Raw genomic sequence first — 25,164 nt, 5'->3', positions numbered from 1 at the left:
AGTGTTCTGCCACATAGCTCTTAGGGTGCTTCAACACTTTTGACTTTTAGAAGAGTTGGAGCGGGACTCCTGAGACTCAGCCTACTAGTGGGGCTTAATTTGAATGTTGCATTTAGTGAAATGGAGAATAAACACTACCGCTAGCAAGAGGGAAGTGGGAATGAGGGACCTGTCTACGGAACACTACAGCCCTGACCTCAAGGGGGCTCTGTGTATTGTTTGTGTATGCTGAATTTCACTGTGTGTTTCTATTAAATACTCATTTTTTCACAAAAGCAAGTATTTTTGGACTGGACAATCGCTTATTGCTGCTACTGAATGTATTCTGAGTTGTGAGCTGTGTTCACCGCCCTGAATTTACCACCCATCCCTGCCCCTGGAGCAGCCTTGTACAGCTTGCCCTGCACAACTACTGAGAGTTAAGGTCCAAAGGGGTACTTGGCCCAATTGCTCAAGATCCATAGTTGGTTAGGCTCTGGAACACCAGGAGTAAAAGGCCTCAACCCCCACGGTTGGGCCCAACAGTTCCTTCTTGCCCCATGGCCCTGTGAACTATAACAAGGGCAGCTGCACCATCTAACACGTTTCTCTGCCCTGTGGTGTGCAATCTGAGGCTCTGTCAAGCTGTGCATGCAGTTTGGCTTCTTGTAACTCTGGGACAACTGCCCATTATCACGCTTGTAGGGATTTGGCTGGTTATAACATGAGCAACTATGTTAGTAAATCAATCTATTATAACCACAACAAAATATTGAAGGTGCAAAGTTTCAGAAACCTAACATGTTTTGGAAAACCAAGGGAAAGATGAGAAGGTGGTGTACTTTAAATGTAGATACTTATGACATCCAGCCGGCTCCACAAACGTCTTGCTTTGAACTTAAAATATAAATAAAGTAAGTAAAATTGACAGTGCATGTATATGTAAAAATATTAGTAAGGGCAATGTGAAGGTTGTTTTTTATGAAAGTGCAGGTAGAACGTGAGAAGCATTGGACTTGTGCGATCAGGGAGGCATATTTTACATTTTTGATTTATGGAATGAACGTAGAAGTGCCAATTAATTGTATATGACAAAGAATGGTACAGAGGAAGCTTGGCTGCAAACATCTGACGGAAGTAAGAAAGGCTAAAGTGGTTCGACAACAGGATTATTATTCACAACATTTTGAGGTTTATGGTTCACTGTTGTCAAGCCTTCGAGGGTTGAATTGGAGTGGTTAATTGAATGTGGAGTGATCAAACAATTATCAGAGTCGTTATATGGAAGATATTCACTCACATACCCTGTCCCTGTATCCCTCATTTCCTATACACTGATGTACACACTTGACGAATCATAGTTCTTGTATAATATGTGTTTGTGTGTGATGCAAAGTGCTATGACACCCTATGCATGTGGGGCAATGAAGAGATGAGGGGTACTACTGGAAGTTGTTACTGAGGTAATCCATGGAAATGAAAGGTGATTGTGGGAGTGTAGGAAGCTGGCTCTCTATAAAGTGCACTAAAATAGAATACGGTGTGCAGAGAGTCCAGTGGATCCCCAACTGGTATTACAGAGGCAAAAGTAGACAGGACTAATGCTCTATTTGTGGTAGTGTAGTGAGCAGTTAAGCTTATCAGAGCGTAGTGCTAAACATTTGTTGTACTCACAGATGCAATAAGTGAGACACACACTCAAAGAATAAATGTGAGACAAATTTAGAAAAACAACAATTCTTTTTATATATGTTTCAAACCCAAGAGCTTCGTAACAGGTAAGCAGACTTTTACGCATAAAGACTTTTCAGTTTCAGAAACAGACACTGCAATTTTCAGAGTTCTCTCAATGTTATCCTATAGAGGAAAACAATGTTCAGCAAACACAGGGTTAACAACGACTTACAAAGCCAAACTCAGGGAGTTAAGGTAGGTATTAGCCCTGATCAGAACCACACCAACAGGCCACACCAGGGGGCACTGGGTCGGCGGGATGCAGAGGTGCAATAAGGCGTTTGGTGCTTACTTGTTTCCTATGGCAGTTTGGTCCTTGTGAATACAGGATGCAGGCTCGGGCTAGAAAGCCAGTCAGGGAGAACAAGCAGGTAGGTAGTAGACCTGGAGTGCTCGGGACGTTGGTGCACCTTTGGTCCTCTTCTCCTGTGCCCAGGGGCGACGGATGCAGGGGTGTCTTTAGGAATCAGGTTTTCACATCCAGGAGCAATTGTGGTCAGGAGGTTCTGTGTGTTGAGGTTACAGGTGTCGTCAGGAAGTCCTGCAGGGGCGGACCTAGGGTTGACTTGAGTGATCAAGCAGCCAGGAGGACGTCGTTAGCACTGGTGACCCACCTCAGCAGGGGTCACAGGTGCAGTGGTTGCTGGAGATGTTGGATTTTCTATCTCAACAAGCCTTTGGGAGAGGGGACCTGCGTGCAGATGTTGCAGGCATCGTGGGAGAGTCCAAGATGGGTGAGACCCCACTGGACTCGGTCTCTGGGCAACTGGGAACCCGCATTGGCACCGTTGGTTGGCTTCACCTCAGGTCGTGGACGTTGAGTGCAGAGGTCACTTCTGGTGATGGGTATCTGGGCTCCAGCAGCTGCAGAGTCTTTTCCTCTGGAGTTTCTGCTTGCAGACCAAGTCTGCTGCTCACAGGAGACTTGATCTTTATTGAAGGTTGGATGAGTTGGCTTCCTGTGCAGGATTCTTTGAGAATAGCAGGCAGGCTGGAGGGGCTGTTGCAGGTCTGCTGCGTTATTTTGCTTCACTAATGACCGAGCTGAAACACTCATGGACTGACAAAAATCTCTGGAATGTGCTTCTTAGTCCAAATAAGACATTTATTATTTCACTACGCAAGGTTCCTAAAAGGAGATTAGCATGCTGAAAGCACATGTTAAAAAATGGTCACAGTAATGAAAGGAAAGAATGTACAAATGATTCTCCACTGCAATATACACAGCAAATATATGTATCTATATCATAATGCAAAGCAAATAATGAATCTAAAAATATGCATCACCATGAGAAAAGGGCATCACTGCTTCATCTCGCTTCTAGTCAGCATCAGATCGCCAGATCCCAGAATCGATCGAGGAGAGAGAGAGAGAGAATAATTATCCTCACGGGAAGGATGAAACAATCCAGCGTCCTGGATGTGTCTGATATCTGCATACACTCTCTGTCCCCGGTCCATCTGGTCTCGGCCTCTTATACTTTGAACAAACAAGAGAGGAAAATTTTAGAACTCCCCTCTCACTGCAGAAGTTTATTTATTCAAAAAATGATGATTGCTTCAGGCAAGCTTTGAAAATAACACGTCAGGACATGGCCACAATCCCAAGGTGACAATTCAAAACAAGGCTGTTGCCTGCCGTCTGAGTAAATTCTTATCAGCCTAAACCCTTATTGGGAAAAAAACATGAAGAGTAAAAACAGGTGCACATTGTACAATGTGGAAAACTACTTGCAGCTTTTAATGTGGCAGTGGCTAGTGCTAAAATAAAGTCAATAGGCAAAATAAAGCTGGTGGTCACTAAAGTGACGGTGTACTTCTAGGCTAAATGCAACCTGGAGTCAGTGGTCAAAACTCACATATCATTACATGCGTCTTCTTTTCCTCTTCTCAGGTGCAACTCTTCCTTGTTCAGGTCTTCTTAGGCTGCTGAAATCTGAGTTCTAGGGTTCGGGGTTGTCACCCAAATACTCAATTTAGGGGCGTTACAGGGAGCGTCAGGCAGTAGCCAATGGGCTGACCACCTTTAGGGTGACTACACCCTTCTTATGACCACTTTTGCTGGGGAGTGGGCGTAACCCTATCCCTAGCGGTCTTATTTTTTCCAAGCAAGATGGAGGATTTTCAAAAGTAGTGTCCACTTCAGCTCATCCACCTTAGACTAATTTTCCCACCAAAAGTGTGGTCAGGAATTGGGGGTTGGCCTGCTCCACCATTTGGAGAGGCCTGGGTTTCATTTCAAATGCAGCAAGGCCTTTGAAGCTCCCCGTCTTGAATGTCCATTCTCCATGGGAAAGTAGGTCACATCTCTGCCCATTGCAGGCCGTTGTTCTGAGCCTTTGAGAGCATTGACTCTCACCTCAGGTTCTGCACTGGTTCTGAGCCCTGAGTTCTGAGTTAGGGTCCACCCTAGGAGTTGGTAGGTTTCACCTCTAAGGTGCCCTTTGAGTGCATGTATTAATAAATCCATCACTGGAGTCAGTGAGGATTTATTAATGCGAGATGTTTGATACCAAACATCCCTATCTTCAGTGAAGCCATCTAGTAGCTTGGGAACTCATAATGACCAGTGTCCAGCACATGTACTTAAAATGGCTTAACTGTTCACGTACTATGTCTGAGAAGCAACAAAGACGTAGCAGGGGCATATCTGCTCAAGCAGGTATGCCTTCACAGGTAATATAATGCACCCTGCTTTTAGGGCTGGAAGGCCTTCCAGAGGGGTGACTTACATATATTATATGCAGTGTGCAGGGGACAGTGCACACAGGCTGTGTGCCATGTTGTATTTTCATTTTAGGCCTGCACCAAGACATGCAGCCTGTGTAGGTAGCACTATGCAGCCTGCATAGGTAGCACTGGGAGCACTTAGTGAGGGGGTCCCTGAGGGTAACACATTCTGTGCTGCAGCCCTCAGGGGCATTTATGTAGTATCCCATGCTCTCGGTACCAGGGGCACCATTTACTAGGCACTTACAGTGGCAACTAAAAATTTACCAATTGGGAAAAACAACTCCACAGTTTTAGGGAAAGAGATCTGGCACGGGGACCTGTTTAGCAGGGACCCAGTGCCCTTTCAGTCAAAATACACCAGAAACAAGGCAAAAAACGTGGGAAGGACCATGACAGCTCGCAAATCCCGACTACGAATGGTTCCTCTTAAAACAGGCCAGGCGGCAACCAGAGTAATCTGTTACATGTTGTATTTTATATGCTTACTTAAAAGACTTGGCAAGCACCTGCACTTTGCCAGATGCTGATGATGAGATCAGTACTCCGTTTATTCAGGGTTGCTTTTCTGCAAAACCAAATCCAAGTTTCCAGAATGAACAAATCCAATATGCTCACAGTGGTACAATCTAAAGAACTCTCGGAAGCGCATGCTTTGCACATGGAGGGACCTTACAACAACCTGTAAAATCCAAACTAGTCAAATTGGTTGTAGCAGCTGGCACAGAGAAGAAGAAACCTTGTCCTAAGCCATCTGCACATCCCAAGGTGTGTCACTGGTGCGGAGGCCACTACCCGCAACAGGGGAGCTATCCTGCACAAGGCAAGAGATGGTCCTCATGCAATAAACTCAATAATTTCACCAAGGTATGCCACCCTACCACTTCCCAGAAGCTGCAAAAGTCCAAGTCAGTGAATGTCATGGAGACCCTGGGGGACCCAGAAGACCAATGGGACCTGGATGATGATGACTTGAATGGCACAGTGCACATCATACATGCCATGGAACTCAAAGAGCACCACAGGTAACACACACCAAAATGCATAGTTACCAATGCTGGCCACCAACTCCTGGCTCTGATTGACACTGGGGCTTCCATCAATATTTTGGCACAGATGATACTACAGACTCTCCCACAGCAACCTGTTCTGCGTCCCACATTGACACAGGTGTATGCTATTGGCTCATTATCGGCCCTCCTGCTGGCCCATATTTTCACAACTAATATCACCCATGGGGCACACTCAACACCAGCCAAAGTGTATATCACTAAAAAATACACTGGGATGCCGTTTAGTTGCCAGAGAGCAGAGTACCTCAAGCTAGTATAATTTACATTCAGTGTGCATTCATCGACTGCTGACTCTTTGTTGGCTGAGATCAGACATTTATTTGAGGTCATTGGCTGCCTTAAGGATTGCATGATACACCTCCATAGAGATGATTTGATCCAGCGAGTCACTTTGCGACATTGCTGGGTGACGAATCCCTTCTGGCCAAAGGTTGAGGAACACTGGAACAAACAGCTATCATTGAGAAAGTCAAAGCCCATACTCAATGGGTGTCTCCAATAGTGGTGGCTCAGAAACCCAAGCAGCCTGAAGGAGTTAGAATTTACATGGGTATGCGCTTGCCTAACATGGCACTTTGACAAGAAAGACATCTGACACCCACTGTCAAAGATATTATGGCAGAAGTAACTCGTTCAAGCTGATGTTAGCCCCCAAATTCAGAGCAATTACCACATTCTCCATCCATGTGGGCTTGAGGAGATATAATCGCCTTAGTTTCGGGGTGTCCAGCGCTGCTAAAGAGTTTCTGGGTACAATCAGAGGGCTGCTCGCAGGACTCCTGGGTGTCATTAATGTCATTGATGAAATTTTGGTTCATGCTCCCACCCTCACAGAGCACAGAGACAGACTGATGGCGACCTTTTGGCGACTAGTGGAAAATGGTCTCACTCTCCATTGGATAAATGTGCATTTCTTCAGAAGGAGATTTGTGTTTTTTGGATACCATTTCTCTGAGTTGGAGTTATGCATGTTCCCGCAAAAGTCCAGAACATTCAATCTGCCCCTGCTTCCACCAGCGTCACGGGGTAGATAGCTTTCTGGGGATGGTGACATACTGTGGTTGTTTTATTCAGGGGAGTTGGTCATCTCTGCCATCTGAAGAGACATGGGTCACATTACAAAGGTGGCAAGGCCTTCTGAGGCTCCCCTCCCTGGAATGTCCAACCTGCATGAGAGAGGAGGTCCCACCTCCACCAAGTGCAGGCTTTTGTCCCAGGCCCTCGAGAGTGCTGGCTTTCACATTGGAGGGGCCATAAAAATATCTGTGGAGGCTGAACTGGTCAGAGCCAGTCAGTCAACACACTAGTAGTTGGTAGGTTTTCAGGGGACATCTCTAAGGTGCCCTCTGTGTGCATTTATTAATAAATCCATCACTGGGCTCAGTGAGGATTTATTATTCTGAGATGTTTGATACCAAACATCCCAGGATTCAAAGAAGCCATCATGTAGCTGGGAAACTCATAACAACCAGTGTCCATCATATGCATTTAAATGGCTTCCTTGTGAACTTACTGTCTCAGAATCAACAGAGACATAGCAGAAGCATACATGCCCTCACATGTGTCTGGATGCACCCTGCCTTAGGGGTGACTTACACCTGGCACATGCAGTGTTAAGGGACCTGGCACACAGGGGTGTGTGACAGGTCATTTTCTCAATTTAACCTGCACCAACACATGCAGTCAGCAGTAGCAGCACTTGTGTGAGTTTGATGAGGGGTCCTTCAGAATGGCCCAATTGGTGCTTCAGCCCTCAGAGACTTTCCTTAGTTCCCCAGACCCTAGGTACCAGGGGTACCATTTACTTGGTAACCATGGCTCCAGGGGTAAGGAACATACCGATGTGGGAGACCACAAAGCAGGGAGAAGGGGCCATCGATGACCCACCCTGCCATACTTTGTTTTATTTAGCTGCCATGGACAGAAATCTATTGAGCCAATTGTGCCACTCTAACAATGTGCACTTCTCTACAGTGACATATCCTAGTTTGGCATGAACTTTCATAATGCATTGCCTGATGCGAAATGCACATGCTAGAACAACACCTTTCCATGTGAGGGCATGATCTAACATCTGTTGTTCTTGCTCTGTGCCATTGGATACTCCTCCTCAAAACTTTCATATGCTAATGATCCACAGACTCTTTCGGGAGCCACGAGTGGGAGACTCTGTTTTGCTAACCACAATTGTGGAACTATCACATGGTGTGTGGCCGAGTTCCTTAGCATATGCCGCATAAAACGGACCTCCAGAAGAAGGTGTCTAGTTTTTTCCAAGGTGCATCTAGGGGTAATTCGCCAATGGGGTCCACGTTATCACTGAGCTCCCCCATGGCCCTTACAAAAGCAGACCTGGTGGCATCCTTCAGGCCTTCAAGGCTGAACTCAGGGAAGAACTCAAGATAGAACTCCAAAAGAGCATTGAGGACCTGAAGGCTGATCTCGCTAGCAAGATGGCTGCCCTTAAACAAAATATGGATTCTACTGGCACCAAAGTGATGGACACGGAAGGAAAAGTATAGGCCCTACAGAAAGAAGATGCAGAACTCCAGGACGAAATATCTGTGATTAATCTACAACTGGAACAGGCCATGCTGCAGTGCAAAGGCTTAGAAAATAGACTTCAGTGTGAGAATCTGAGGGTCCAAAGCCAGACAGAAGGTGCATAAACTATAGACCTATAGGTATTCCTCACTGGCCACTTCCAGCAGACTCTAGCTGACCTCAACAAGAGATCTCTATTGAACGTATTCACTGAAAGGGGTCTAGGGGAATGTTTTCCACCACGAGATCTCTTGGTCAAATTGAGTAGATTTAAATTAAAAGAGTTAATCCTTATAGCCTCTACTAAGCTGGATACCATTTCTTATCAGGAGAGCTCCTGAGCACTGTACCAAGATATTGCTGGTGGGACAGCAGCTTTTTAGACCCATCATAGATCAGCTCAGGAAGGAGAACAATAATTATCAATTGGCTTTTCTCTTTGGTCTGGTCTTCACATTCAAGGGAAAAATAAATCACTTCATGGATAAACAACAGGCTGCAGACCTACATCACATGCAGAGGCAGCAGCCTTGAGAATCCATGCTGCCCACCAAGGAAGGAGGGGGGCAGAGGTACCCAACATCCTCGCGAACCCTGGACAAAGACAAGAGCACAGAGACAAGAGGAGCTAGGATTCAAGCATTACTTATTGGCCAAGTCTTCCAACTGATTGTCATTGTCAGACTACCAAATAGACTTGCTACTTTCTGTGATTGATCTCTCACCCACAGGCTGACTGATAAGAGGGTGCTCTCGCTGGTGAGAGTGCCCTGGCCCCTGCACTCACTCTTTCTTTATAGCAGCCTTATTGTGACTCCTCATCACTAGCATGCTCTAGGTGTCCCTGGCCCATTTTGATGGAGGTCATGTCTGTTGCTTGCTTTTCTTCGTCCTAGCCCCCAATACTTTGGAACTGTGGACTGTCAGATGTAAAGAGAAGCTCTCTGGAAGTGTTCAAAATTATGGTGTACTGATATATGATTCCAAACGTCCCGATAAAAAAGCCATTTCGATTTGATTTAAAATATTTATTTGGGTTTGAAATAAAACCACAAACAAAGTAAAAATAACAATACCAAAACTCATAAAAAGAAATACTTCATCAAACTAGTGTTGCATTCAACAGAGTACACTAATAATGAGTGCAAAATCTGTCACAATGCATTAGAATGTTTCAAAACTAAGGGTTGATGAGATGTACAAATATGACAAAATATAAAATACACTATATACAATTTAGAACATAAACTAAAATTAAACCGAATGTCATACGATTCCTAAGATATTTCAAGACTCAGCAGCAAAAAGAAAATAGCAGCATGAAGTTAAGAGGGCAAAATATAAGACCAGCTAACTTATTGTAAAGTGCAATTTATTGCGTTTAGAATGGTCCTATAGGGTCATAAAGTGCCAGAGAAGCTTAGTGCATTAAGATACATCTGGTTAAGACCTAACAATAGATAATGAAATTGCTGTGCTATGATGACCCCATATCTTCCAAATTAGACTTAGTTAAAAAAAAAGACTATACTCTATAAAAGAAAAACCTCTAACTATGGTCCACTACGCTAGCATAAAAGAAGGTGGTAAACCTGCTGAAACGCAACTTTCAAAAACAATCACTGTGGCACTGCAATCCTCCAGTCCCACTTAGTCATGCTATTACCTTCATAAAACAAAAACATGATGGCTAGCATACCAGACCAAAGACCCACAGTAGGGGAATTAATTCCAAAGTGTAGATAAAAAAAAACTTTGGGGCCATTAGCGTCTCACATGTGATGCGAAACGAGAGCATTATGCATATGCATAAGATGTTTCCTAATACAAATATCCTTCCAAATAAAGGAGGCAACGCTAGAACACGTTTGGATCCTCCAAAGAACATGGATATAATTAAGCATCATTGTAATTCCTAATATTATTAGCTCAAAACATTCCTGCCATCTAATTTGAGCACCGTGCTCTTCCCATACCAGCCTCAGGGAACCTGGGAAATGTATTGTGGGTTTCTAGGTCTCCCCGCTCAGCAATAAGAGCGTCCCGCGCCATGGGTCCCACAGTTCAAACGTATGCACCTCGAGGCACCGTATCTGTGCTCATGGCTGTCCCAGCCTCAGGAAACCTGGGAAATGTAGTCTGGGTCTCAAGGCCTCCCCCACTGAGCAACAAGCTTGGCCCATCCTGTGAGTCCCACATTTCACATTTATGCATCGTCAGGCGCTGTGTCCATGCTCGCGGCCGTCCCAGCCTCAGGGAACCTGGGAAATGTAGTGTGGATCTCAAGTCCTCCCCTGCTCACCAATAACCGTGTCCCATGCCGCGGGTCCCACAGTTCTAACTTATGTGCCTCCAGGTGCCGTGTCCGTGCTTACAGCCGTCCCAGTCTCAGGAAACCTGGGAAATGTAGTGTGGGTTTCAAGGCCTCTTACTCTCAGCAATAAGCGGATCCCGTGCCACGGGTCCCACAGTTTAAATGGATGCGCCTCCAGGTGCAGTGTCCATGCTTGCGGCTGTCCCAGCCTCAGGTAACCAAGGAACTGTAGTGCCGGTCTCTAGGCCTCCCCTGCTCAGCAATAAGTGCATCCTGAGCCGCAGGTCCCTCAATTCAAATGTATGCACCTGGAGGCACCATATCCATGCTCGCAGCTGTCCCAGCCTCGGGGAACCTGGGAAATGTAGTGTACGTCTCAAGGCCTACCCCGCTCAGCAAAAGCACATCCCATGTTGCAGGTCCCACATTTCAAATGTATGCGCCTCTAGGTGCTGTGTCCATGCTTATGGCCATCCCAGCCTCAGGGAACCTGGGAAATGTAGTGTGAGTCTCAATGCTTCCACTGCTCAGCAATAAGCACGCCGCAGTTCCCACAGGTCAAATGTATGTGCCTCCAGGTGCAGTGTCCGTGCTCACGACTGTTCCAGACTCATATTTGGTGCCCTACTTGCATAAACCGGTTTGCACCAGTCCAAGGACCCCCAATCCCTGCTCTGGCACGAAAATGGACAAAGGAAAGGGGTGGTACTCAAAGCTCCTCCAGGTGGCCACTTGGTTCTGCATCTTGAAAACAAGATGTGCAGAGGCCCCTGGGAGCATCTGAGTGGCCAGATCAGGCAGGTGACGTCAGTGACCCCTTCTGATAGGTGGTCACTGTGCAAAGTGGCCAATTCAACCAGTAGGGCTATTTAGGGACTCCCTTGAGGGTGCTTTCCCAGATTCGACATGCAAGACTCCATCAGAACTCCTCTGCATCGACCTCTTCTGCTCCTGGCCACTGCAACTCAACACTTAAGTAACTGACAAGACTGCAACTCCAGAGACAACCTTGCCTTGCAACATTGTCTCCCCAGCTCCTTCCAGCAACAGCAACATTTCTACAGCTGTGCATCCTCTGGGATCGGCAAGACTTCAGCTGCACCAGGAAGCAAGGAGGAATATCCCTTGGAGGGAAGGAGTCACTCCTCTGCATCTGCAGGCACCTACAGCAACGACGTCCGGCTACGTGGATCTGCCCTCCTGTAGAACTTCATGGATCCTGCAACACAGGTGGTGGTCCAGAATGGTCCCCTTTGCCCTCTCTGCCCTCTCTCCATTTTGGGAGACGGTAAACCCTTGCCTCTCCTTGCAGGACAGTACTCTTGTGCACCGCAACTCTTGCAGCAACCAAGGCTTTTTGACTCCTGCTCCAAGGGATCTTCAGGCTCCAAGTAGCTCCAGCCTCCAGCACTTGATCAATCCAAGGACAGACTCCTCTCTGCTGTTCCAGCAATATGGTACTCCTCTCCAGGTGTGCTGATTGGACCACACCACAACTTACTGTGCCTACTGCCAATGGGTTGCCTGAGGGGGCTGCAACTGCCTCTACCGGCTCTCACGACAGCTGAGTGTCAGCCTGGACCCCCTCCAAGGGCTGAATCCCCTGGACCTTGCTCATCCTCTTTAACCTTGCAACTCTTGTTGTGCTCCGACTTGCATTTGCCAAGGCTTGTTAATGGTCCTCCTGACCACTGACTGACTGCAACCCGGTTACCGATGTGGAACGTCATATGCATGGCTCCCAGGATTTATCTGCAGCTTCTGGGCTCCACAACTGATCTTCTACCTCCCCCATCAACCCAGATCTTAATCCACAGAAGGGTGGGTAGTGGTTGCTGTCCCGTCTGGACACTCCATTGTGGACTGGACTCTGTCCCCTTCTTTGACAGGTCCTCTTCTTCCAGAATCCACCTTTGGGTTCCTCTTGTCTGGTCCTGGCCTTGCAAAGTTCCTTTTCTAAGTCCTCTTGTAAGTCCCTGTAATGACCAGGTACTTACGTCTGCTCTCCTGGTACCTGGGGTTACTTAGGTACTCACCTCTTGGGGTCCCGTGTTCTCCTAGCTCCCTTCTAATGACTTCATATCCTTGGGTGGAGGACTTCAATTCGCATTCCACTATTTTAATATATGGTATGGCCCTGCCATTGGGCCCTAGCTATTTTCTATAGTTTTTTTACCAATGCTTGTTGTTTCCTATGCTAATTCCTAATTATTACAGTGTGTGTGTGTGTATATATATATATATACATATTGTGTGTGTACTTACCTCCAGTTGGGGAACTGCCTATAAGTAATCTAGTTCAGTGCTACTGTAATAAAGTACCTTTATTTTTGTAACACTGTGGGTGTCCTTTTAGGTGTGATAAGTTACTGTCTGCCTGCTGTGTTATTGCAAGTGCTTTACACTCCTCCCTGATAAGTCTTGGCTGCTCATCCACAGCTAACTCTAGGGAGCACTGGCTTCCTAGACACTGTCTTCATTCACTAATAGGGGTCATTTGGACCTGATATAAAGTTCCAGCACCATAGGTTTCCACCACACACCAGGCCAGCTTCCTACATATATACGTTGATGTATGTAAACATACTATTTTTATAGTGTACTTATAAATGCTGTATATGCAAAATTGGTAAGTGCTCTGAAGCCCTTGGGCCAAGTTGAAGCTATATACAACTGGAAATAATTAAATACAAAGTGAGGACTTGGTAAAGTATATCACTCAATGTGTTGTAGTGTCTTTTCTTTCATCAGTCACTTGCGGGAATTACTGGAATGCTGTGCCATTAAACATCAAGTCATAACACTCTATGCCTATGAATCCAGTGGGATTATTAGAGTACACAAAACCTCTTATCAAGATGAACATTTAAATTAATATTTTAAATGGAATGGACTTTGTGTATTGATGGAGATGTGTTACAATAAAAGCGTAGACTCATGTTAGTATGCACCCAAGTTGCTTTAAGGAACATGATGTAAGTTTTGGTCAGATGGTGACTAGAAGCCTTGCTGTAAAGAGATAGAGGGGGTTATTCTAACTTTGGAGGAGTGTTAATCCGTCCCAAAAGTGACGGAAAAGTGACGGATATACCACCAGCCGTATTACGAGTTCCATAGGATATAATGGACTCGTAATACGGCTGGTGGTAAATCCGTCACTTTTCCGTCACTTTTGGGACAGATTAACACCTCCTCCAAAGTTAGAATAACCCCCAGAGTGTCCTATTGTGTATTCTACTTCAACTTTGGTGTTTCAGTCTCTACTTCATCAAGTTTGCTTTCCTTTATTCTCTCATCTGCTAATAGCATTGATGAACCCACAACCAAAGAAGATGTGTATGGCTGAGTAAGGCACACACACTTGTACACCCTGCCCGCATGGGCTACTGGCTATAGATTAGTGGATGATCCTCACTTCTTAAGAGTTGCTCATCCACTGCCTTTATCCATAGACTGTGTCTAGAGCTACACTATCCCAATGTAAACACACATCTGCTAAAAAGAAGCACATTTTTGTGAGCTCCTGTCTTTCATCCTTGTATAATGATACCCTGCTACAATTACCTGTGCCTTTAAAGAGTTCTCATAATGCTTTTGTTTAAGAGTGGAGTAGATAATGCACTGAACAGATGAAAAAGCAATAGAAATGGGCAGATGTTAGACAAAGAGATACTGCATGACAGGTCAAGTGGAAAGACAAAGGTTAGGGAAAACAATATTTTTAGAGAAGAGACTGAGGGGGTTATTACAACTTTGGAGGAGGTGTTAATCCGTCCCAAAAGTGACGGTAAAGTGACGGATATACCACCAGCCGTATTACGAGTTCCATAGGATATAATGGACTCCTAATACGGCTGGTGGTATATCCGTCACTTTACTGTCACTTTTGGGATGGATTAACACCTCCTCCAAAGTTGTAATAACCCCCTGAATGTAGATCAGATTAGTGCAATGGCATGGTTGGCAAAGCTTTGTGACAGTGGTCTACCAAAGAGATAGGCCGCACACAAATAAAGGTTGTGCTTATAAACAGGTTAAGCATAGACACCAATGAAGTATGGAGAGGGGCGGGCTTAGGGCAATATGGTGAGCACTTTGACAGGTCAAGGAGAGAGTGGGATCTAATGGAATCTGAACATTAAAAAAAGAAATATGAGCATAGAGAGAGGCGAAGCTAGTGTGGAAAGGTCAAGTGAGGTTCAGTTAAAAGAGAGCTTGTCATGTTCAGTGAAACCCAATTTGTGACAAGATCATTCCTATGTTCTTGAGTAATTATGCCTGAGAGGAATATGGTTAACTTTCAGACCTGCAACTTAAGCTCTTGCACATTCCCTCTCGTCAGGTCCAGGCTCTGTAGCTCTCTCCTCAAGTAGTTTTCCAATTGCTCCAGAAAGCGTGGCTTTGATATACTGGTGGCAGGCCGATCATTACTAAAGCATAAAAACACAAGAAAATACACAAATGGTCATGTACTTAAAAAAAAGGTACAGTTTCACTGCTGTCTTAGTAAATTACATCAATTTGTATATTGTATGTGTCTGTGTGTATATATATATATATATATATATGTATATATACCCTCACACACACACACATTTTGTGAAGATTCATCAAACAGCCCCAAAGTTATTAGCAAAACAAAAAGAGAAATTAGATCCTAATTACAACTACCGACTGCCACTAGGCAATAGATATTTATTTATTACCATTGGCAGTGGCCACTGGATAGGTATAGTTAGGATTGTGTTTCCATAGGAAAAGTATATTTTGGTTTGCTTACAACTTTGGGGCCTTTTGATGAATCTTAACAAAACTTTCCAAAGAAGTCTCATCCACCTCAGCTTCTTCCTGGAAAAATGGGGGTTGACCATCATGCGGGCCCAAGAAAAAGGGAGAGGGTGTCTCAAAACACATTTTCTCCATTCGTTTTTCCATAGAAAAGTTTTTTTTACAGCGAAACCACAGAAACCGCTGAACTGAATTACACCAAATTTGGCAGAGACCTTGATCTTGGTCCAGAAAGTGTGATTTTTGGTGTCATTCCATTCAGAGGTTTTTGAGAAATTAAGTTTAAAAAACTTTGCATATTTCTCATCCTGGAGGATCCACAAGCTCAACCAAGAATTATGTTTGGCTGGCCACAATCTGAAGAAAAGGTTGAGTCCACCATCTTAGGACTTGGGGCCTCGGTCATGGGGGATTTTTATCTGGACAGCTGTCCAGGAACTATCTTAAGATACTTGCTCAACTTTTATGAACAACAAGCGATTATTCAACAGAGGTCCTGGCTATCTCTTTTAATGTGGAGAAAGACGTAAACAGAATGGAATGAGTTTACCCCTTCTGGGCCCTGGAAACGTCAGGACTTGGACAGGATTTAATCACAAAGTTCCAATGATTGTACAGCTTTCCCACAGCTATAGTGAACCGTGGAGGCTTTTTGCCTGGACCACTGATTATAAACAGTACAATGCTGCCGTCAGTCATCCCTTCAGTTTTTACTGACACTGGAGCATCTGTCACCTCCAATCATCAATCAAAGTGCACAGAATGATTTTACTGACACTTTCTAAACTTGGCAGGTCAATCCCTGCCTTCATGTCCTTAATTTGCTTCCTTTTCTAGTGTTCTAGGTACAAGAACAACTGGGGTAAATGTGAAGCCCTGCCCATGTCCCGCGATTGGCATGTGCAGCTTTGATATCAACCATATCTGTGGGACCCTTAAGTACCTAATGTCTATGTTAACAATGGACCGGACATATTGGTGGAGTACAACTTAACCTCACGGTGAACCAGGTATGACTTTGTGAAACAGTCCTGCCTGAATCGGTCATTATGGGGGAGGGTGCTGGTGATCAAGATGGCAGCAGCACCTAGATTCAATTACATCTTAGGCATGTTGTCGATATGGATCAATAGGAAATGCCTGACCCAGGTGGACTCTCACATCAGGTTGTGTATGTCGAAACCTAGCTTAAATGTGCCAGGCTGTGGGTGCATATAACTTTCATAGGGAGACTCCAATTGCTCTACATGGAATCCTATTATTTGACATATCATCTATTGCAATTGTCTTACTTTTTTCCAGCAGCAGCAGTAGGTTCTGATGTGGGTGACTATAGAGCAGGACCTGCATAGAAGTTCAACAATAATGCTCCTGGTATACATATGTACAAACATTCCGCCATCTCAGAAAAAAAGGATTGTCACTACTTAGCTTTTTCACTGGAAGATGGTGCAAAAAACACTTTAAAAAGACTTGCTGCTACAAACACTAGCCCCTGTGTGGTACAGTGTAGGCCTGCTAATGAATGACTCCATGTTTTTTTTGAAGGAATGATCCAACAAAGGAAATGCCTCCATCAATAATTGCATGACGGCTTCCCCAAGCTCATTGAAACTCTGAAGACCACAGTTGGTATCACTCAAATAGCTGAAAACATGATTGACACACTATTGCAGCAGTTGCATGGACCCAATGCTATCTGTTCTGATGGACTCCATCACAAAATAACTTACATTTTAAGCCCTCACCTGATGAGTAAAGAGGTTTCTTGACTTTATGGAGTTTTTATTAACACAGTGATCTCAAAACCTGTCCAGTTCACCTCCAGGTTACCTTGGCAGTCTGTGTTGAGAAAGAAATAACCCCTAGAAGAATGGTTGGTTTGGCTCCATGATCATGACAAGGTACTTAAGGAGTCCAATTCTTGTAATTCAAAGCACAAAATAACTGGAACTGGACTCCATGGAGCTTCCATCATGCTAAACTGTAGGGCACTCAGACTGCTGTGGATGTACACCAGGGGACTCTAATCAGCTTCATATACTGTGGAACAGCCACATATGCTGCAATCATAGGGGAATGCAGTCTGGGCTAAACTGAAGAAAGTCAGTGACATGCATGTCCTTCCCTTCCTTGGCACACTAAGCTCACCTACCTGACACATTAGAGGTTCCTCGTGACTAGCAATGTCCTTAGAGGCAGCCAAGGTCTGTATTTTGTGACACTGTCTTCAAAGCTCGATCCCCAATCTAGATGAGTGGTTCATGAACCTTTTTCAGATTGAACTGTGTGGATGACTTGTATACAAAATCGCTGACCAACTTGACACCTTCTTGAGAGTATGGGGCCCTTTCTTGCTGATTAAGGTGTTAGCGGTAGTGACAGTTGACCATTCTTTGATAGCAAGATATTGATCAGGAAATTCTGTCATGCTGTAGCCTTCTTGTTGTGCACAGTGAGATGTGTTCAACATAGAACCACAACCCCTCCCTCCCCTTGGCTGAGGTGATGGAAGGACTCTAGCACACACCCAGGTATGTTATTACATTCGCATCAGAGGCCTATCACATTCCCCACAGCCCTACCATTAATTGTTAGACCTGGGTCGTATAGCTGATATCATAAATGCCAACATTTCAGAACATTACGTTTTTTAGGACAGAACTGAATTATGTAGTCAATAAATCCCAGGATAATCCCATTCGTCGTTAAAAAAATAACATTGACCTGAAATGGTGCAGAAGTTTGAATTGTATTTATTTCAGTGCAGGTGAATCCTCAAAAACGGACAAATTTGAACTCCCAGTGATGGTCAGCTAACACTTGTCTCACCCGCTCCAGGCATGCAAGCCTGGGGCTTTTTCAAGGCTGGCAGTACATTACAAATCATGAGATAGAGTAGAAGCAAAATACCCAGGAAAATATTAAGTATTATAACAAGATTAGAGACAAGAATGAAATGGAGAAAAAGAAAATGATGTGGACATAACTAATAAGGAAAAGGTAAGTGAGGTCAAGCAGAAGGACAAAACCATAGGAAGAAAAAAAGAGGGTAGAAGGAACAAGTAATCAGTGAAACATAATAAATCAATTTGTTTTGCAAAGAGGATATGGAATAAATCCCTTTGGGGAAAAACGTCGTCAGACATCAAGTTCACATAATTGTAAATGGATGGTACAGATTTTGGACAGGCCCAAAGGTCCATGTTGGCCCAACAGCACAAAATGTCCATCATAATGTCAAGAAATAATGTAAGCAGAAGGCACAATTCAAGTTCAGCAGGTTTTGTCACATAAAGTCATATTCAGTAAGCCAAAATTGTTTGTATAGACCAGGTAAAACATGGCAAACACAGTTGCAAATAGAACAGTCATGACCATACAAGTCGTATCAAGCAAATTTCCCACAATTACAAGACGTGTTATAAATAGTTATGGTGATACAGTATGCGTAATACAATTGAAAAACAATCATATATATGGGCCTCATTGGTAGCCGAGAGTGTGCGAGTTGCATGATAGCCAGCCCAGGTAAGGTAGCTAAAACAAGGACATAACGGAGAGAAATACAAGAAAAAAAGAGAACTGCTCATGTCAGCATGTTCCAGGCCCTTCAGCCCCCTATAAGTCCCTAGTAAATGGTACCCCTGGTACCTAGGGCATAGTTACTGAATAGGGTCTCTCATAGATGCAGTACAACCTGTGCCACTCTGAGGGACCGAGCACCAACCTTTTGCAGACTGCCATTGCAAGCCCTGACAAGGTGCTCCCAATACTGAAAGCAAGACATGGCACATAGCCTGTGTTCCATGACCCCTAACACTGCATGCACCCCTCTAGCAGGCCTTACAGCCCTAAGGCAGGGTGCATTATAGTACATGTGAGGGCATATATGCATGAGTAAATATGCCCCTGCTCTGTCTTTTTCGCTTCTGAGACATAGTAAGTGCACAAGGAAGGCATTTTAAATGCATGTGCTGGACACTGGTCAGTGCGAGTTTACCACGGAACAAGATGGCTTCTCTGACTCCTGGGATGTTTGGTATCAAACATCTCAAAATAATAAACCCTCACTCAACCCACTGATGGATTTATTATAAAATAAAACACAAAGGGCACCTTCACGGTGCCCCCTGAAAACCTACCAACTACCAGTGTGTTGACTGACTAGACCTGACCAATTCAGCCACCACAGATGTGTTTCTGGCCCCCAAGGTGAGGGCCAGCGCTCTTGCGGGCCAGAGACAAAAGCCTGTATGGGACTGTGAGCTCCTGTCCCAGACAAGATGGACATTCCAAGGGAGGGAGCTTCAAAGGCCTTGCCTCTTTTGTGATGTGACCCAGGTCTCTCCAGAAGGCGGAGATAACCAAGCCCCCCCGTCCTGACCCCACTTCTGGCAGCAGCACAGGTGGCAAAATGTGTTAAATTGGGAGGAGTGCCGACTACTTTTCAAATTCTTCCATCTTGTTTGGAAGGAATTAGGCCACTAGGATTAGGGTTATGCCCACTTCCCAGCGAAAACGGTCATAAGAAGGGTGTAGTCAACCTAAAGGTAGGCAGCACATTGGCTAATGCCTGGCACTCCCTGTAACACCCCTAACTTGAGTATTTTGGGTGGCACCCCTAAACTCAAGAGCTGAGATTTTGAAAACCTAAGAAAACCTAGACAAAAAAGAAGAGGAAAAGAAGCAGCTGACCTGGCAGAGCCCTTCCGGCCTGCCTGCTGACCTCAAAGAATCCTGCACAAAAAAGCCAACTTATCCAGTCTTCAATAAAGACTGGAGTCTCCCTTGGGCACCATACTTGCCCTGGAACAAGAAACTAAAAGAAAAAGATTGCAGCTGCTGGAACCCTGGAAACCAGACAACAGAAGCGGCCATTGCACCCAACGTCCACGACCCGAGGAGAAGCCAACCGACAGTGCCAACGTCGGGGCCCCAGCAGCCCAGAGACCGAGTCCAGTGTGGACTCCCCTGGGATGCTTGCAGCCTCTGCCCAAAGACCCCGTCTCCCACAGGCTTGTTGGAGAGAGAACATCCAACAGCTACAGCAACTACTTCACCCCTGACCACAGCTGAGGTGGGTCACTGGTGCCTATGACATTCCCTGGCTCCTAGGAGCTGGCATCTGCCCTGGGTGTAGGAAAGTACCATCTTGCCTGGCATGTTACCCCCATTTTTACTGTATGTATGTTTGTTTTTGCTTATGTGTCACTGGGATCCTGCTAGCCAGGACCCCAGTGCTCATAAAGTATGCCGTGTATGTGTTCCCTGTGTGGTGCCTAACTGTACCACTGAGGCTCTGCTAACCAGAACCTCAGTGTTTATGCTCTCTCTGCTTTTAAAATTGTCACTGCAGGCTAGTGACTAGTTTTACCAATTCTGATTGGCACACTGGAACACCCTTATAATTCCCTAGTATATGGTACCTAGGTACCTAGGGTATTGGGGTTCCAGGAGATCCCGATGGGCTGCAGCATTTCTTTTGCCACCCATGGGGAGCTCAGACAATTCTTACACAGGACTGCCACTGCAGCCTGAGTGAAATAATGTCCACGTTATTTCACAGCCATTTTACACTGCACTTAAGTAACTTATAAGTCACCTATATGTCTAACCCTCACTTGGTGAAGGTTAGGTGCAAAGTTACTTAGTGTGTGAGCACCCTGGCACTAGCCAAGGTGCCCCCACATTGTTCAGGGCAAATTCCCCGGACTTTGTGAGTGCGGGGACACCATTACACGCATGCACTACATATAGGTCAATACCTATATGTAGCGTCACAATGGTAACTCCGAACATGGCCATGTAGCATGTCTAGGATCATGGAATTGTCACCCCAATACCAGAATGGGACAATTCCATGCATCCCCGGGTCTCCAGCAAAGAGCCCGGATACTGCCAAACTAACTTCCCGGGATTTTTTCTGCAGCTACCGCTGCAGCCAACCCTCAGACCGGTTTCTGCCCCCCTGGGGCCTGGGCAGCCTGGTCCAAGGAAGGCAGAACAAAGGATTTCCTCTGAGAGAGGGTGTTACACCCTCTCCCTTTGGAAATATGTGTGAAGGGCCTGGGAGGAGTAGCTTCTCCTGGCCTCTGGAAATGATTTGAAGGGCACAGATGGTGCCCTCCTTGCATACGCCAGTCTACACTGGTTCAGTGATCCCCCCAGCCCTGCTCTGGAGCAAAACTGGACAAAGGAAAGGGGAGTGACCACTCCCCTGACCAACACCTCTCAGGGGAGGTGCCCAGAGCTCCTCCAGTGTGTTCCAGACCTCTGCCATCTGGGATGCAGAGGTGTGAGGGAACACTGGACAGCTCTAAGTGGCCAGTGCCAGCAGGTGACGTCAGAGACCCCTCCTGATAGGTGTAACCTTTCTCTGTAGCTATCCTCCTCTGTGGGCTATTTAGGGTCTCTCCTGTGGGTATCTCACCAGATAAAAAATGAAAGAGCTCACCAGAGTTCCTCTGCACTTCCCTCTTCGACTTCTGCCAAGGATCGACCGCTGACTGCTCCAGGACACCTGCAAAACCGCAACAAAGTAGCAAGAAGACTACCAGCAACATTGCAGCGCCTCATCGTGCCGGCTTTCTCGACTGTTTCCTGGTGGTGCATGCTCTGAGGGCTGTCTGCCTTCCCCCTGCACTGGAAGCCAAGAAGAAATCTCCTGTGGGTCAACTGAATCTTCCCATTGCCAACGCAGGCACCAAACTTCTGCATCACCGGTCCTCTGGGTCCCCTCTCATCCTGACAAGCGTGGTCGCTGGAACACAGGAGCTGGGTCCAAGTGCCCCCGACAGTCCAGTGTCCCTTCTTTTAAAATTTGGTGGAGTTAAGTCCTTGCCTTCCCACGCCAGACAGTAATCCTGTGTACTGCATGAACTGCAGCTTCTCGGGCTTCTGTGCACTTTTACAAGACTTCCTTTGTGCACAGCCTAGCCCAGGTCCCCAGCACTCCGTCCTGCATTGCCCAACTCGCTGAGTTGGACTCAGACATCATGGGACCCTCTTTTGTTGTTCTGAGTCGACCGTTGTCCTCAGATCTTCTAAGTGCCTGTTCAGGTGCTTCTGCGGGTGCTGCCTGCTTCTGTGTGGGCTCTCTGTGTTGCTGAGCGCCCCCTCTGTCTCCTCCTCCAAGGGGCGACCTCCTGGTCCTTCCGGGCCTTAGCAGCCCCCAAAACCTTCAACTGCGACTCTTGCAGCTAGCAAGGCTTGTTTGCGGTCTTTCTGCGTGGAAACAACTCTGCACCCTCCAGCACACCGTAGGATATCTTCTGACCAAAAGAGAAGTTCCTGGCACCTTCCGTTGTTGCAGAATCTTTGGCTTCTTCCACCCAGAGGCAGCCCTTTTGCACCTTCATCCGGGGTTTAGTAGGCTCCTGCCTCCCCCCCCCCGGACACTTGCGTGACTCTTGGACTTGGTCTCCTTCCTTTACAGGTGCTCAGGTCCAGGAATCTGTCTCCAGTGCTGTGCAGTCAGTTGTCCTTGCAGAATCCTCTATCTCAACTTTACTGTCTTTCCGGGGTAGTAGGGTAACTTTACTACTACTTTTCAGGGTCTTGGGGTGGGGTATCTTGGACAGCCCTAGTGTTTTCTTACACTTCCAGCGACCCTCTACACACTGTACTAGGCCTGGGGTCCATTTGTGGTTTGCATTCCACTTTTGGAGTATATGGTTTGTGTTGCCCCAGGCCTATTTATCCCTATTGCATTCTATTGTGTTCTGCAGTGTTTGCACTACTTTTCTAACTGTTACTTACCTGATTTTGGTTTGTGTGTGTATATCAGCTCCAGGGGCTGGGAAAGCCGGGTACTGGGGTGCCTGGTTCGAAGGCGACACCGACGCCGGTCTCGACGTCTGCAAAGACGGAGAAAACATCTGAGGCTGCGGAACCTCAAACACTGAAGGTGGTTGGCCCAATGACCCGGGCGAAGTCGGTGAAGCTGGAGAGGGCAACGGCGTCGACGGCTGGGGAGTGACAGTGGGACTGACTTCCCAAGTCTTCCGACGTCGAGTTGATGGTGACCTCGACCAAGACCACTCCTTACTCGACCGGCACCGTGATTCTCGACAACGCCGGGAGTCCCGATGACGCCGATGAGACTTCGGTGACGAGGATTTTCGATGATGTCTCTTTTCCTTCTTTTTCGACTTCGCCAGAAAAAGCTTGGCCTCGCGCTCTTTCAGGGCTTTAGGATTCATATGTTGACAAGAATCGCACTTGCCAACATCATGATCGGAACTAAGACACCACAAACAGTCAGAATGTGGGTCCGTTACTGACATTTTGCCCCCACACTCACGGCAGGGCTTGAATCCTGACTTTCTTTCCGACATTGTAATCTCAAAGAAAAAATAGATCCAAAAAACACACTGTAACTGACGAACAGTAACAGTAGCTCCCTCGAAGATAACCATTTAGAATGGCACGGAAAAAAGGGAACTGACGTCGGCACGTCGGCGAGGACCTCTTATTGCCCGTATGACGTCAGACGGCGTCGCATGGGCAATTGTGACATCCGTGTCAACGTGCAGAAGCTAGGAAGAAGATTTCCGTCGAGTGCTGGTGCAGTGGGGGTATTCATTAGGTGAGGAATCCACAGGTAGTTGTATCCATCAGAAATAAAGTACCTTTATTTTTTAGTAACTCTGAGTATTATGTTTTCTTCTGCTATAGTGCTAAGTGATATAAGTGGTATAGTAGGAGCTTTGCATGTCTCCTAGTTCAGCCTAGGCTGCTCTGCTATAGCTACCTCTATCAGCCTAAGCTGCTAGAACATCTCTAATCTATTAATAAGGAATAACTGGGCCTGGCACAAGGTGTAAGTACCACAAGGTACCCACTATAAGCCAGGCCAGCCTCCTACATGGGTCCACCCATGCCGGGCTCCCCCACAAAGCCTGCAGCCTCAACCTACAGGACTCCCTGACCATAAAGCTCTCCCGGATGTGAAACCCAGACGCCTAAGGACATCCCCGGATCCGTCGCCCCTGTGCACAGGAGAAGAGGACCAAAGGTGCACCTACGTCCCCAACAGCCCAAGAATTCTACCTACCTCTTTGTTGTCCCTGGCTGGCTTCCTAGTCAGAACCTGCTGCCTGTCTTCATGAGATCCAAACTCCCACAAGAAACCATTGGGCACCCCATGCCTTACTTCACCTCTGCACACGGTCGCCCCAGAGTGACCTGCTGGCGTGGTTCTGAACAGTGCTCAGTACTTACCTTAACCCCCTGAGATTGGCTTCATAAGTCATTGTTAACCCTGTGTTTGCTGATCATTGTTTTCCTCCATAGAATAACAATGTGAGAACTCTGAAAAGTGCACTGTCTATTTCTGAAACTGAAAAGTCTTTATGCTTAAAAGTCTACTTACCCAAGTACAACGTTCTTGGGTTTAAAGCATATCTAACAACAAATGTTAGATTTCTAAATTGGTCTCAGATTTATTCTTTGTGTGTGTCTCATTTATAGCCTCTGCGAGTACAACAAATGCTTAGCGCTACCCTCTGATAGGCCTAACTGCTCATCCACACGACCACAAATAAAGCATTAGTCCTATCTACTTTTGCCTCTGCAATACCAATTGTGGAGTCACTGGACTCTGCACAAGGTACTTCATTTTAGTGCACTATATATAGAGACAGCTTCCTACAAGTGGCTTAGAGAAAAAGTCAATGAAAAGAGGAATAAGTGATTTGTGGTCCATGTGGACTACAACTAGGTGGCCATATAGATAGATATGATAAATAGCAATGGCCACATTTTGAATGTGTGAGTAGCGCTGCTATGTGTACAGCAAGGCATGAGTGGCATATGCTATGGGAGCCAATTCACCATTGTCCTGTTTTTGCAACAGTACTGCCCCCCCCCACGCCAGTGGGGTTGGCATCCACCAAGAGTTCGGCCTTGTGGTGAGGATCAAAATAAGCTAGCGTGGTGTGACACTGGTAGGAGCAGGGGCAGATTGAATGTTCTGGACTTTTGCAGGATCAGGCATAA

At 46.0% G+C, this 25,164-nt stretch overlaps 1 protein-coding gene across 1 annotated transcript in view; it reads right to left on the bottom strand.

Moving 5' to 3' along the window:
• The window catches only part of TSNAXIP1 (translin associated factor X interacting protein 1), a 340,170-nt gene that overhangs the window by 201,774 nt on the left and 113,232 nt on the right, over positions 1-25,164 (bottom strand). Inside the window, exon 4 of the mRNA XM_069217569.1 lies at positions 14,681-14,804. Within this exon, the coding sequence (XP_069073670.1) occupies positions 14,681-14,804 (124 nt within the window). The remainder of the gene's footprint in view (positions 1-14,680; positions 14,805-25,164) is intronic.

The sequence above is a fragment of the Pleurodeles waltl genome, chromosome 12, assembly GCF_031143425.1.
Source record: "Pleurodeles waltl isolate 20211129_DDA chromosome 12, aPleWal1.hap1.20221129, whole genome shotgun sequence".
NCBI lineage: Eukaryota > Metazoa > Chordata > Amphibia > Caudata > Salamandridae > Pleurodeles > Pleurodeles waltl.
The sequence above is the reverse complement of the archived record's forward strand: the minus strand, read 5'-3'. Positions and strand labels throughout refer to the sequence as shown.